The 15,282-nt window shown below is 52.2% G+C and overlaps 1 protein-coding gene across 1 annotated transcript; it reads right to left on the minus strand.

Annotated features, from left to right (window-relative positions):
• Positions 1-760: 760 nt before the first annotated feature.
• On the minus strand, positions 761-12,556 carry LOC147413130 (alpha-tectorin-like; the record flags this gene model as incomplete). Its single annotated transcript, XM_086480611.1, has 7 exons — positions 12,520-12,556; positions 12,359-12,394; positions 11,819-11,949; positions 9,302-9,583; positions 7,890-8,027; positions 4,523-4,710; positions 761-851 (listed from the first exon to the last, which is right to left on the minus strand). Coding segments are annotated over exons 1-7 (903 nt in total), but the record flags the coding sequence as incomplete, so codon positions are not given.
• Between the last annotated feature and the right edge of the window lie 2,726 nt (positions 12,557-15,282).

Here is a 15,282-nt window from a genome sequence, read left to right on the forward strand (position 1 = left end):
CCCCACACACACCCCCCCCGGGGTGTTACACGCATGTTGTCACACCCACACCCCCCGCCCCCCCGGGGTGTTACACACGTGTTGTCACACCCACACCCCCCCCCCCCGGGGTGTTACACGCGTGTTGTCACACCCACACCCACACACCCCCTCCGGGGTGTTACACGTGTGTTGTCACACTCCCCCCGGGGTGTTACACACGTGTTGTCACACTCACACCCCCCGGGGTGTTACACACGTGTTGTCACACACACCCACACACCATCCCCCGGGGTGTTACACACGTGTTGTCACACACACACACACCCCGGGGTGTTACACACGTGTTGTCACACCCACACACAACCCCCCCCCGGGGTGTTACACACGTGTTGTCACACCCACCCACACCCCCCCCCCCCGGGGTGTTACACACGTGTTGTCACACCCACCCCCACCTCCCCCCCGGGGTGTTACACACGTGTTGTCACACCCACACACACACACACCCCCCCGGGGTGTTACACGCGTGTTGTCACACCCACCCCCACACCCCCCCCTGGGTGTTACACGCGTGTTGTCACACCCACCCACACCCACACCCCCCGGGGTGTTACACGCGTGTTGTCACACCCACACCCCCCCCCCGGGTGTTACACACGTGTTGTCACACTCACACACACCCACCCCCCCCCGGGGTGTTACACGCGTGTTGCGTGGCGCGCACACGCGTGTGCCGCGCGCCCGGCGAGCGCTGCGTTGCACGTGGGTGCCTTCGCACCCACGCGTCGCACACCCGCTCCGGGCGCACCCCGGGGGGCGCGGGACGCGGTTCGCGGCGGGGGCTGGGGGTTGGGGCTTGTTTCCGCTTCCTTTTTCGGGAAAAAAAGGCCTTTTTCGGGTAAAAAAGGCCGCTGCAGGGGGAAAAAAAAACCTCTCTAGGGGAAAAAAAATCCTTTTGGGGAAAAAGGTTCCTTTTGGGGGGAAAAAGTTCCGTTTTAGGGAAAAAAAGCGCTCTGTAGAGAAAAAAAATAAACTCTATATGGGAAAAAAAAATTCCTTTTGAGGGAAAAAAAATCATTTTAGGGGAAAAAACGTCCTCTGTAGAGAAAAAAAAACCCTCTATAGGTAAAAAAAAATATCTTTTTTGGGAAAAAAAAATTCATTTTTAGGGGAAAAAAGTGCTCTGTAGAGAAGAAAAATAAACTCTATAGGGGAAAAAATTTCCTTTTTGGGGAAAAAAAATCCTTTTTAGGGGAAAAAAAGCCCTCTGTGGAGAAAAAAAAAAAACTGTAGGGAAAAAAATATCCTTTGGGAGGAAAAAAATTCGGTTTTAGGGAAAAAGTGCTCTTCAGAGAAAAAAATAAACTCTATAGGGGAAAAAATTCCTTTTTGGGGAAAAAAATTCCTTTTTAGGGGAAAAAAAGTCCTCTGTGGAGAAAAAAAAAAAAACTCTATAGATAAAAAAATATCCTTTGGGGGAAAATATTCCTTTTTAGGGAAAAAAAGTGCTCTGTAGAGAAAAAAAATGAACTCTATAGGGGAAAAATAGTCCTTTTGGGGGAAAAAATTCCTTTATGAGGAAAAAAAATTCTTTTTGGGGAAAAAAAATCCATTTTTAGGGAAAAAACTGCTCGTTAGGAAAAAAGAAAAATCCCAATTTGTGGGGGTTTTAGGTGCTTTTTGCCTGTAAAATGTGGATTTTTCCCCTAAATGAGGCGTTTAGGCGCTTGGCACAAGCCCAACTTCACGTCCCTGAAGGAAAATGCCCCAAAATGGGGGAAAAACCAGTAATTCATGCCCAGAGAGGGCAAAAAACCCTAAATTTGTGGTCGTGGAGGGCAAAAAATGATAAATTCATGCACACAGGGGGCAAAAATCATCCATTTGTGCTCAAACATGGCAAAAACCTCATTAATTTGTGCATAAAGAAGGGGAAAAAATCATAAATTTGTGCACCCAGGCAAAAAAATCAGATTTTTTTACAAAGAACGCAAGAATCATCGATCTGTGCACAAAGGAGGCAAAAAAAATCCTCGGTTTGCGCACACAGAGAGCAAAAAAACCATAAATTTTTGCACAAAGAAGGCAAAAATCATCGATTCGTGTGCAAACAATGCGAAAAAAAGATAGATTTGTGTACGAAGAAGGCAAAAAAAAAAGATAAATTTGTGTCAAAGGCGGCAAAAATCTCATAAATTTGTGCATGCCCAAGGCAAAACTTCGTAAATTCATACAAATAGACTAAAAAAATCCTAAATTCAGACACAGAGGGGCAAAAAAAATCATAAATATACGCGCAGAGAGTGAAAAAGAGGAATAAATCCATCCCCGGAGGGGGAGAATCCTAAATTTGCGCACGCGGACACGAAAATACCGTAAATCGGCGCAGAGCGGCGCAAAAAATCATCAATCCGTTGAGTGCAAAAAACCAAAAATGACAAATTCCTGGAGACGCGGGATTCCAGAAAAAAAAAAAAATCCTAAATTTATGCCCGCGGAGGGCAAAAAGTCCTAAATTTGCGTGTACGGCCGCAAAAAAAAACCACTCCCACGTGGATTTACGTACGCGGAGGGCGAAAATTGATGAAGTTGTGTCCACGGAGCGCAAAAAAAAATGATCACGGGTGCCCAAAGAGCCCCAAAACCTGACGAATTCCCCCGGCCTCGAGCCCAACCCCGCCACGCCCGGCGAGAAATGACGAAACCGCGGGAGCCGCCGTGTTCTAGAGGAGGGTTTATTGCTCCGCGAGAGGCCGTTGCGTCCCGCGGGGGACGGGGGGGACGAGGGGGACATCGAGGACGGTCCTTCAGCCCCGGTCGCCGCGATTTACCTGCGAGAAGAACCCAAGGAGTCAAGAGGAGGACCCAATTTTCCGATAAATTCTCAATTCTCCCTTATTTTTGGTTGGTTTCTCCCCAACCCCCTTTTTTTTGGGGTTGGTTTCTACCCAAAACCCCTTTTTTTTTGGGGTTGGTTTCTACCCAAAACCCCTTTATTTTTTTGGGTTGGTTTCTACCCAAAACCCCTTTTTTTGGGGTTGGTTTCTACCCAAAACCCCTTTTTTTGGGGTTGGTTTCTACCCAAACCCCCTTTTTTTTTGGGTTAGTTTCTACCCAAAACCCCTTTATTTTTTTGGGTTGGTTTCTACCCAAACCCCCTTTTTTTTGGGTTGGTTTCTACCCAAAACCCCTTTTTTTTGGGGTTGGTTTCTACCCAAAACCCCTTTATTTTTTTGGGTTGGTTTCTACCCAAAACCCCTTTTTTTGGGGTTGGTTTCTACCCAAAACCCCTTTTTTTGGGGTTGGTTTCTACCCAAACCCCCTTTTTTTTTGGGTTAGTTTCTACCCAAAACCCCTTTATTTTTTTGGGTTGGTTTCTACCCAAACCCCCTTTTTTTTGGGTTGGTTTCTACCCAAAACCCCTTTTTTTGGGGGTTGGTTTCTACCCAAAACCCCATTTTTTTGGGTTGGTTTCTACCCAAAACCCTTTTTTTTGGAGGTTGGTTTCTACCCAAAACCCCTTTATTTTTTTGGGTTGGTTTCTACCCAAACCCCCTTTTTTTTGGGTTGGTTTCTACCCAAAACCCCTTTTTTTTGGGTTGGTTTCTACCCAAAACCCCTTTTTTTTGGGGTTGGTTTCTACCCAAAACCCCTTTATTTTTTGGGTTGGTTTCTACCCAAAACCCCTTTATTTTGAGTTGGTTTCTACCCAAAACCCCTTTTTTTTGGGGTTGGTTTCTACCCAAAACCCCTTTTTTTTGGGGTTGGTTTCTACCCAAAACCCCTTTATTTTTTTGGGTTGGTTTCTACCCAAAACCCCTTTTTTTTTGGGTTGGTTTCTACCCAAAACCCCTTTATTTTTTTGGGTTGGTTTCTACCCAAAACCCCTTTATTTTTTTTGGTTGGTTTCTACCCAAACCCCCTTTTTTTTTGGGTTGGTTTCTACCCAAAACCCCTTTATTTTTTTGGGTTGGTTTCTACCCAAAACCCCTTTTTTTTTGGGTTGGTTTCTACCCAAAACCCCTTTATTTTTTTGGGTTGGTTTCTACCCAAAACCCCTTTTTTTGGGGTTGGTTTCTACCCAAAACCCCTTTTTTTTGAGTTGGTTTCTACCCAAACCCCCTTTTTTTTTGGGTTAGTTTCTACCCAAAACCCCTTTATTTTTTTGGGTTGGTTTCTACCCAAAACCCCTTTTTTTGGGGGTTGGTTTCTACCCAAAACCCCATTTTTTTGGGTTGGTTTCTACCCAAAACCCTTTTTTTTGGAGGTTGGTTTCTACCCAAAACCCCTTTATTTTTTTGGGTTGGTTTCTACCCAACCCCCCTTTTTTTTGGGTTGGTTTCTACCCAAAACCCCTTTATTTTTTTGGGTTGGTTTCTACCCAAAACCCCTTTATTTTTTTGGGTTGGTTTCCACCCAAAACCCCTTTATTTTTTTTGGTTGGTTTCTACCCAAAACCCCTTTTTTTGGGTTGGTTTCTACCCAAAACCCCTTTATTTTTTTGGTTGGTTTCTACCCAAAACCCCGCCCCCCAACGTACAACCAGCAGTCGTTGGTGTCGACGACGACCTCGGGCGCCTGGGTGGGGACGCCCTTGAAGACGTCCAGTTGGAAGACCCACCGCCCCGGGATGTTGACGTTGGAAGTTTGGGTGATGTTGAGGATGGCGGGGGTCTGGGAGCCGGGGATGTTGTAGTAGTTGGTGTCGTCTCCGCTGTTGAAGCCAGCCTGGAGAAAGAGGCGAAACGGAGGATTCGGAGGGTCAAGCCCACCCAAGGGATGAATGGCATGGGATGACGTCACGCCGTGGGTGGGGGTGTCTCCACGAAACCTGGTGGGTCGAGCTGTGGTCTCCAGTGAAGCTGGTGGTGTCGCCCCAGAAGGTTGTGGGCCTACCTCCTGCTTTCAACTTGAGGGTCACCAAAGAAGGTTGTGGGCCAACCTCCTGCCTTCAACTTGAGGGTCACCAAAGAAGGTTGTGGGCCAACCTCCTGCCTTCAACTTGAGGGTCACCAAAAAGGTTGTGGACCAACCTCTGACCATCAACTTGAGGGTCACCAAAAAGGTTGTGGACCAACCTCTGACCATCAACTTGAGGGTCACCAAAGAAGGTTGTGGGCCAACCTCTGACCTTCAACATGAGAGTCACCAAAGAAGGTTGTGGGCCAACCTCCTGCCTTCTTCAGGGTCACCAAAGAAGGTTGTGGACCAACCTCCTGCCTTCAACTTGAGGGTCACCAAAATTGTTGTGGGCCAACCTCTGACCTCCAACATCAGGGTCACCAGGAAAAGGTTGTGGGCCAACCTCCTGCCTTCAACTTGAGGGTCACCAAAATTGTTGTGGGCCAACCTCTGACCATCAACTTGAGGGTCACCAAAGAAGGTTGTGGGCCAACCTCTGACCTTCAACATGAGAGTCACCAAAGAAGGTTGTGGACCAACCTCTGACCATCAACTTGAGGGTCACCAAAGAAGGTTGTGGGCCAACCTCCTGCCTTCAACTTGAGGGTCACCAAAGAAGGTTGTGGGCCAACCTCTGACCTTCAACATGAGGGTCACCAAAGAAGGTTGTGGACCAACCTCCTGCCTTCAACTTGAGGGTCACCAAAGAAGGTTGTGGACCAACCTCTGACCATCAACTTGAGGGTCACCAAAAGAGGTTGTGGGCCAACCTCCTGCCTTCAACTTGAGGGTCACCAAAAAGGTTATGGACCAACCTCTGACCTTCAACATCAGGGTCACCAGAAAAAGGTTGTGGGCCAACCTCCTGCCTTCAACTTGAGGGTCACCAAAGAAGATTGTGGACCAATCTCTGACCTTCAACATGAAGGTCACCAAAGAAGGTTGTGGGCCAACCTCCTGCCTTCAACTTGAGGGTCACCAAAGAAGATTGTGGACCAATCTCTGACCTTCAACATGAAGGTCACCAAAGAAGGTTGTGGGCCAAACTCCTGCCTTCAACTTGAGGGTCACCAAAATTGTTGTGGGCCAACCTCTGACCTTCAACATCAGGGTCACCAGAAAAAGGTTGTGGGCCAACCTCCTGCCTTCAACATGAAGGTCACCAAAGAAGGTTGTGGGCCAACATCTGACCATCAACTTGAGGGTCACCAAAAGAGGTTGTGGACCAACCTCCTGCCTTCAACTTGAGGGTCACCAAAAAGGTTGTGGACCAACCTCTGACCTTCAACATCAGGGTCACCAGAAAAAGGTTGTGGGCCAACCTCCTGCCTTCAACTTGAGGGTCACCAAAGAAGGTTGTGGGCCAACCTCCTGCCTTCAACTTGAGGGTCACCAAAGAAGATTGTGGACCAATCTCTGACCTTCAACATGAAGGTCACCAAAGAAGGTTGTGGGCCAAACTCCTGCCTTCAACTTGAGGGTCACCAAAGAAGATTGTGGACCAATCTCTGACCTTCAACATGAAGGTCACCAAAGAAGGTTGTGGGCCAACCTCCTGCCTTCAACTTGAGGGTCACCAAAGAAGGTTGTGGGCCAACCTCTGACCTTCAACATGAGGGTCACCAAAGAAGGTTGTGGGCCAACCTCTTGCCTTCATCAGGGTCACCAAAGAAGGTTGTGGACCAACCTCCTGCCTTCAACTTGAGGATCACCAAAGAAGGTTGTGGACCAACCTCCTGCCTTCAACTTGAGGGTCACCAAAGAAGGTTGTGGACCAACCTCCTGCCTTCAACTTGAGGGTCACCAAAATTGTTGTGGGCCAACCTCCTGCCTTCAACTTGAGGGTCACCAAAAAAGATTGTGGACCAATCTCTGACCTTCACCATGAAGGTCACCAAAGAAGGTTGTGGGCCAACCTCCTGCCTTCAACATGAAGGTCACCAAAGAAGGTTGTGGGCCAACCTCTGACCTTCAACATCAGGGTCATCAAAGAAGGTTGTGGGCCAACCTCTGACCTTCAACATGAGGGTCACCAAAACTGGTTTTGGGCCAACCTCTGACCATCAATTTGAGGGTCACCAAAAGAGGTTGTGGACCAACCTCCTGCCTTCAACTTGAGGGTCACCAAAATTGTTGTGGGCCAACCTCTGACCTCCAACATCAGGGTCACCAGGAAAAGGTTGTGGGCCAACCTCCTGCCTTCAACATGAAGGTCACCAAAGAAGGTTGTGGGCCAACCTCTGACCATCAACTTGAGGGTCACCAAAAGAGGTTGTGGACCAACCTCCTGCCTTCAACTTGAGGGTCACCAAAGAAGGTTGTGGACCAACCTCTGACCTTCAACATCAGGGTCACCAGAAAAAGGTTGTGGACCAACCTCCTGCCTTCAACTTGAGGGTCACCAAAACTGGTTGTGGGCCAACCTCTGACTTTCAACATCAAGGTCACCAAAGAAGGTTGTGGACCAACCTCCTGCCTTCATCAGGGTCACCAAAAAGGTTGTGGACCAACCTCCTATCAACAATCTCCGACCTTTGTCATCGTTGCCCTCAGAAGATGACATGGGACAACCTTCTACCATGAGCAAATGTGGTGGTTTCCACCCCCCCCCCCCCAAACCAGTTGCGGGCCGACCTCCAACCTTCATCGTCGTTGTCCCTGCGAAGATGGTATGGGACAACGCCCTACTGTGAGCAAAACCTGGTGTTTTCCCCCCAAAACCCATCATGGGCCACCATCCTACCATTGCTGTCCCCCCTCCAAGATGGTAGAGGCCAACTTCCAGTCTTGGAGGAACCTGGTGGTGTCCCCAAAAACCCATTACGGGCCAACCTACCTACGGCGTTGTCTTCTCCAAGGAAAATTATGGGCCAAAGTTCTACCTTTAGTGGGGTTTTTCCCCCCAAAAAACGTTATGGGTCAAAGTCCAAACCTGGTGTTGCCCCATTTTTGGTCCACCTCAAGTCCCTTTGTCCCATGTCCATCTCCTTTCCCCCCACACGTACGTGGGCCGGGGTGCCTCCAAGACCCGTTTCGGGGTCACCGCCGCTCGCCTGCCCCGTCGTCCACTGGATGTCCCAGTAGTTGAGGATGACGAAGGACTTCTTGGTGTCGGTGGTCAGGACGGCTTGGAAGGTGTTGCCCTGCCAAAAAGATAAAAAAAAGGAAGGAGGAGATGACACCACCGGTGGTGGGACGAGCAGGTACGGGTGGGCCTGAGCCCCGAGGGCTGAACTTGCCCAGAGCTGTGCCACGAAGCTCTCCCGGTGAGCCACGGCCCATCCAGGCTGGTTTTTTGGTGTCTCCTCTTCAGGCGAGGACTTTGGGTGCTCCACCACGGCCCCTTCCACTGCACGAGGTGGCCAGAAGAACCGGGGAAAAACTGGCTTTCAGCACCAAAAAAAACCCACCCCACCCCCCGTCCGCCTGAGTTGAGGGGTAAAGGTTTGAGAGCTCAGCATCTCGGGGTAGTTGAGGAGCTCCGTGGGGTTCTGTGTCCCCACCCAGGACAGAGGGAGCGGAGGATACGTGTTCCTCGCGAAGGCCGTGATGGTAAATGGGTGGCAAAGACCCCTGGGGTGGGTCGGGAAGGCCCAGGGGTGGGTCGGGAAGGCCACAAGTGGGTCGGGAAGGCCACAAGTGGGTCGTGAAGGCCAAGGAGTGGGTCAGGAAGGCCAACAAATAGGTCCTGAAGGCCAAAAGTGGGTCATGAAGGCCAACGAGTGGGTCAGGAAGGCCAACAAATAGGTCCTGAAGGCCAATGAGTGGGTCCTGAAGGCCAACAAGTGGGTCATGAAGGCCAATGAGTGGGTCATGAAGGACACAAGTGGGTCATGAAGGCCAATGAGTGGGTCAGGAAGGCCAACAAGTGGGTCCTGAAAGCCAGCAAGTGGGTCCTGAAGGCCAGCAAGTGGGTCATGAAGGCCACGAGTGGGTCGTGAAGGCCAACAAGTAGGTCCTGAAGGCCACAAGTGGGTCATGAAGGCCAATGAGTGGGTCATGAAGGACACAAGTGGGTCGTGAAGGCCAACGAGTGGGTCAGGAAGGCCAACAAATAGGTCCTGAAGGCCACGAGTCGGTCGTGAAGGCCAGCAAGTGAGTCCTGAAGGCCACAAGTGGGTCGTGAAGGCCAACGAGTGGGTCAGGAAGGCCAACAAGTGGGTCATGAAGGCCAATGAGTGGGTCCTGAAGGCCAATGAGTGGGTCCTGAAGGCCAGCAAATAGGTCCTGAAGGCCAACAAATAGGTCCTGAAGGCCACAAGTGGGTCGTGAAGGCCAACGAGTGGGTCATGAAGGCCACGAGTGAGTCCTGAAGGCCAACAAACGGAGCCCCTGCCGCCACCTGATGACGGGTTTGAGGCCACGCTTTGCCCTCGGAAACGCGCTGCCCTTCAAGCCACCCCTCGGAGGACCTTACCTTGTCGTTGTCGGAGCCGTAGTAGGCCACGTGGTCCCAGGTGGCCACGAAAGCCCACGTGGCCGTGTAGGGGACCTCGGGGAAGTACTGGTTGATGTTCTCGGTGATCTGCGCCAGCAGCGTCGGGTCGGTGTCCTCGCGGTGGAAGACGTCCCCTCCCTGCACGTTGTCCACGTCCGCCCAGTACGGCGCCACGAAGGGGCGGCCGTCCGCCAGGGGGAAGGGGTCGGGGGTGTATTGGCTGACCCGGGTGTCGAAGGAGATGACGCCGTTGTTGTTGACCTGCCGAAGACACCGGGTCAACGCCGCGGCGGTGGCAAGCGCCGCCGGAGCCCCGTGGCCGCGTCGCCGCCTTGGCTCGGTGGTGGCCCCTTGGAAGGTGGCCGCAGGATCCGGATGGTGGCCTCTGGCTTCCGCCACCTCTACGCCCACGTTGGCTCTACCAAAACGAGGGTTGGGGGGGGGTGGGGGGTGGGATGTCCCCCCCCCAACACTCAGCCGTGGACCTCCCAACCGCTGCTCCAGAAGGGTGTGGGTCAGGAAGGCCACGAGTGGGTCGTGAAGGCCACGAGTGGGTCGTGAAGGCCAATGAGTGGGTCCTGAAGGCCATGAGTGGGTCCTGGAGGCCATGAGTGGGTCGTGAAGGTCAATGAGTGGGTCGTGAAGGCCACGAGTGGGTCCTGAAGGCCACGAGTGGGTCGTGAAGGCCAATGAGTGGGTCCTGAAGGCCACGAGTGGGTCCTGAAGGCCAATGAGTGGGTCCTGAAGGCCAATGAGTGGGTCGTGAAGGCCAACGAGTGGGTCCTGAAGGCCAATGAGTGGGTCGTGAAGGCCAATGAGTGGGTCATGAAGGCCACGAGTGGGTCGTGAAGGCCAATGAGTGGGTCGTGAAGGCCAAGGAGTGGGTCCTGAAGGCCACGAGTGGGTCGTGAAGGCCAAGGAGTGGGTCCTGAAGGCCACGAGTGGGTCGTGAAGGTCAATGAGTGGGTCATGAAGGCCACGAGTGGGTCATGAAGGTCAATGAGTGGGTCCTGGAGGCCAATGAGTGGGTCCTGGAGGCCAATGAGTGGGTCCTGAAGGCCACGAGTGGGTCGTGAAGGTCAATGAGTGGGTCGTGAAGGCCAATGAGTGGGTCCTGAAGGCCATGAGTGGGTCGTGAAGGTCAATGAGTGGGTCATGAAGGCCACGAGTGGGTCGTGAAGGCCAATGAGTGGGTCGTGAAGGCCAAGGAGTGGGTCCTGAAGGCCATGAGTGGGTCGTGAAGGCCAAGGAGTGGGTCCTGAAGGCCACGAGTGGGTCGTGAAGGTCAATGAGTGGGTCATGAAGGCCACGAGTGGGTCGTGAAGGCCAATGAGTGGGTCGTGAAGGCCAACGAGTGGGTCCTGAAGGCCAATGAGTGGGTCGTGAAGGCCAATGAGTGGGTCGTGAAGGCCACGAGTGGGTCGTGAAGGTCAATGAGTGGGTCATGAAGGTCAATGAGTGGGTCGTGAAGGCCAATGAGTGGGTCATGAAGGCCAATGAGTGGGTCCTGGAGGCCAATGAGTGGGTCCTGAAGGCCACGAGTGGGTCGTGAAGGTCAATGAGTGGGTCGTGAAGGCCAAGGAGTGGGTCCTGAAGGCCAATGAGTGGGTCCTGAAGGCCAAGGAGTGGGTCGTGAAGGGCACGAGTGGGTCGTGAAGGTCAATGAGTGGGTCATGAAGGCCAAGGAGTGGGTCCTGAAGGCCATGAGTGGGTCGTGAAGGTCAATGAGTGGGTCATGAAGGCCACGAGTGGGTCGTGAAGGCCAATGAGTGGGTCGTGAAGGCCAAGGAGTGGGTCCTGAAGGCCATGAGTGGGTCGTGAAGGCCAAGGAGTGGGTCCTGAAGGCCACGAGTGGGTCGTGAAGGTCAATGAGTGGGTCATGAAGGCCACGAGTGGGTCGTGAAGGTCAATGAGTGGGTCCTGAAGGCCAAGGAGTGGGTCGTGAAGGCCATGAGTGGGTCGTGAAGGTCAATGAGTGGGTCGTGAAGGCCAAGGAGTGGGTCCTGGAGGCCAATGAGTGGGTCCTGAAGGCCAAGGAGTGGGTCGTGAAGGCCATGAGTGGGTCGTGAAGGTCAATGAGTGGGTCGTGAAGGCCAATGAGTGGGTCCTGAAGGCCACGAGTGGGTCGTGAAGGCCATGAGTGGGTCGTGAAGGCCATGAGTGGGTCCTGAAGGCCAAGGAGTGGGTCGTGAAGGCCAAGGAGTGGGTCGTGAAGGCCACGAGTGGGTCGTGAAGGCCACGAGTGGGTCGTGAAGGCCAACAAATAGGCCATGAGGCCACCCAAGCCCCACCCCCCCCTCCGAGGACGCTTTGAGGCGCCACCACAAACCCTCACGTGAAGGCAACCGGGTCGATCCCGCGGACGGGGTGATGTTGTTGGGGGGGACAAGCGACCGAACGGACCAAAAAAGAGGGAGGAAGGGGAAAAAAAAAAAGGGGGGAAAACCGGAAAATGGGGAGACGCGCGAGGAAAACGCGGAATTTTGGGCAACGTACGTAGAGGCTGCGGTACTCTTGGCCGTAGAAGGTGAAGGGCACGGCGAGGGCGATCCTCTTTGAGGTCCCATCATCGAGTTTGGGGTTCTTCTGGTCGTGCTGGTCCGGACCGTAGGGGAAGAGGAGGGCGGCTGCGGGGAGGTAGAGGTTGACACCCCCCCCCGCCTCCGGGAACATCCCCCCCCAAGCCCTCCCGACCTCATCGCGCTCAATCCCAGCGAATTTGGGCTTCCTGGTTGGAACCGGGACCCGGTTTGCTCCCGTTGACTTCAAAACTTGACCTCTCCCGGGCGGCCGACGGTTGGGAGGTGCCCCCCGGCCTCGCTCCCCCGGGAGGGGGTGGGTGGTGGTGGGGGGATCTCCGCACGGATTTGAGGACAAACGGGTGGAAAACCGGAACGGGTGGGTTTTGTCGAGCCGCCGCGTCGCCGGGAGGCAGCTCCGCTGCCTTCCCCCCCTTCCCAAACGGGCCCTGTTTTGGGTGGAAATCCCGTCTTAGGAATGCCAGACCCCCATCCCCCCATCCCCCCAAACACCCACCTTTTTCTCGCGCCGGTTGAACGTCCACCAAAGCTCCTGGAGAAGAGATGGGGGCGGGGGCGGAAAATTAACCCAGGAGCAACCATCACCCGGGATTTTCCCCTCCAGCGGCAACCTCAGGAGAAAATTGTCCTTTTTTGGGTGTTTTCTTTTTAACCTACCGAACATCAGGAGCAGGAACGCGAAGGAGGGCTTCATCCCAGCTCCTGCAAAATCGTGAAAATTCCGTAAAAATTCAAAAAAACCCCCCCAAACTCAACGATGTTCTGGAGATGAAACCTCCAGGGTTTCACCTCTGAGTGCCAGCCGTCCTCTTTTCACAGGATTTTTTGCCCCGTGGCGGGGTGGAATGATCTTGGCCAATTTTAGGGATGAGCTGGTCAGGAAAAGGGTGGTTTTTTCGAAGCGGAAGTTGAGGAAAAAAATCAGATTTTTCCGGAGTATTCCAACCCTTGGCTCCACCCCTTTTGCCCCAGCGTGGGGATTCCCTGTGGGAATCACGACCCTCCCCAACCCCGGAGCAAAGCTGGGTGTAAATTGGAGGGGTTTGGTGAAAGAAAAACCACCCCCCCCCCCAAAAACAACAAACCAACCCACGCAGGTGGAAAACAAAAAAAAGGGAAACTGAGGCAGGGTGGAGGATGGAGGGTGGGAACACGGAGGGGGATGGGGTGAGCGCCCCCGCGGGCGTTCGGCATAGCCTCCCCAAATGGGTGGTTTAGAGCCCCAAATCTCCCTAAATCGGTGGTTTCTGACCCCAAAATCTCCCTAAATGAGTGTTTCAGAGCCCCAAAATCTCCCCAAATTGGTGTTTTGAAGCCCAAAAGATCCACAAATGAGTGTTTCAGAGCCCCAAATTTCCCTAAATTGGTATTTCTGACCCCAGAATCCCCCTAAATGAGTGTTTCAGAGCCCCAAAACTTCCTAAATTGGTGTTTTGAAGCACAAAACCTCCCCAAATGGATGTTTTAGAGCCCCAAATCTCCCTAAACTGGTGTTTCTGAAACAAAAATCTCCCTAAATGGGGGTTTCAGAGCCCCAAATCTCCCTAAATTGGTAATTTCTGAGCCCCAAACCTCCCTAAATCAGTGTTTTGAACCCCAAACCTCCCTAAATTGGTAATTTCTGAGCCCCAAACCTCCCAAAATCAGCGTTTTGACCCCCGAAGCTCCCCAAATCCGTTATTTCTGAGCCCCAAACCTCCCTAAATCCTCGCCTCACCCTGCGATTTACGGAATCTCCAGGTTCTAAGGCAGAAAAATCCCCCTGGTACCTCGCTGCGTCCCCGGGGAGAGGCGAGAAGCGGAGCGAAGAGGCACCGACCCGGCGTAGCCACCACCGAGCAGCGGGTTTAATCTCCCTGAACTGGTGTTTCTGACCCAAAATCTCCCTAAATGGGTGTTTTAGAGCCCCAAATCTCCCTAAATTGGTGATTTCTGACCCCTAAATCTCCCTAAATGAGTGTTTCAGAGCCCCAAATTTCCCTAAACTGGTGTTTCTGAAACAAAAATCTCCCTAAATGGATGTTTCAGAGCCCCAAATTTCCCTAAATTGGTAATTTCAGAGCCCCAAACCTCCCTAAATCAGCGTTTTGAACCCCGAAGCTCCCCAAATCCGTGATTTCTGAGCCCCAAACCTCCCTAAATTGGTGATTTCTGAGCCCCAAACCTCCCTAAATCAGCGTTTTGAACCCCAAAGCTCCCCAAATCCGTGATTTCTGAGCCCCAAACCTCCCTAAATCCTCGCCTCACCCTGCGATTTACGGAATCTCCAGGTTCTAAGGCAGAAAAATCCCCCTGGTACCTCGCTGCGTCCCCGGGGAGAGGCGAGAAGCGGAGCGAAGAGGCACCGACCCGGCGCAGCCACCACGGAGCAGCGGGTTTCATCTCCCTGAACTGGTGTTTCTGACCCCAAAATCTCCCTAAATGGGTGTTTTAGAGCCCCAAATCTCCCTAAATTGGTGATTCCTGACCCCAAAATCTCCCTAAATGGGTGTTTTAGAGCCCCAAATCTCCCTAAATTGGTGATTTCTGACCTCAAAATCTCCCTAAATGAGTGTTTCAGAGCCCCAAATCTCCCTAAATGGGTGATTTCTGACCTCAAAATCTCCCTAAATGAGTGTTTCAGAGCCCCAAAACTTCCTAAATTGGTGTTTTGAAGCACAAAACCTCCCCAAATGGATGTTTTAGAGCCCCAAATCTCCCTAAACTGGTGTTTCTGAAACAAAAATCTCCCTAAATGGGTGTTTCAGAGCCCCAAATCTCCCTAAATTGGTAATTTCTGAGCCCCAAACCTCCCTAAATCAGCGTTTTGAACCCCAAACCTCCCTAAATTGGTAATTTCTGAGCCCCAAACCTCCCAAAATCAGCGTTTTGACCCCCGAAGCTCCCCAAATCCGTGATTTCTGAGCCCCAAACCTCCCTAAATCCTCGCCTCACCCTGCGATTTACGGAATCTCCAGGTTCTAAGGCAGAAAAATCCCCCTGGTACCTCGCTGCGTCCCCGGGGAGAGGCGAGAAGCGGAGCGAAGAGGCACCGACCCGGCGCAGCCACCACGGAGCAGCGGGTTTCATCTCCCTGAACTGGTGTTTCTGACCCAAAATCTCCCTAAATGGGTGTTTTAGAGCCCCAAGTCTCCCTAAATTGGTGATTCCTGACCCCAAAATCTCCCCAAATGGGTGTTTTAGAGCCCCAAATCTCCCTAAATTGGTGATTTCTGACTTCAAAATCTCCCTAAATGAGTGTTTCAGAGCCCCAAAACTTCCTAAATTGGTGTTTTGAAGCACAAAACCTCCCCAAATGGGTGTTTTAGAGCCCCAAATCTCCCTAAATTGGTGATTTCTGACCTCAAAATCTCCCTAAATGAGTGTTTCAGAGCCCCAAAACTTCCTAAATTGGTGTTTTGAAGCACAAAACCTCCCCAA

This window comes from Leptosomus discolor, unplaced genomic scaffold (assembly GCF_034619465.1).
Source record: "Leptosomus discolor isolate bLepDis1 unplaced genomic scaffold, bLepDis1.hap2 HAP2_SCAFFOLD_145, whole genome shotgun sequence".
NCBI lineage: Eukaryota > Metazoa > Chordata > Aves > Leptosomiformes > Leptosomidae > Leptosomus > Leptosomus discolor.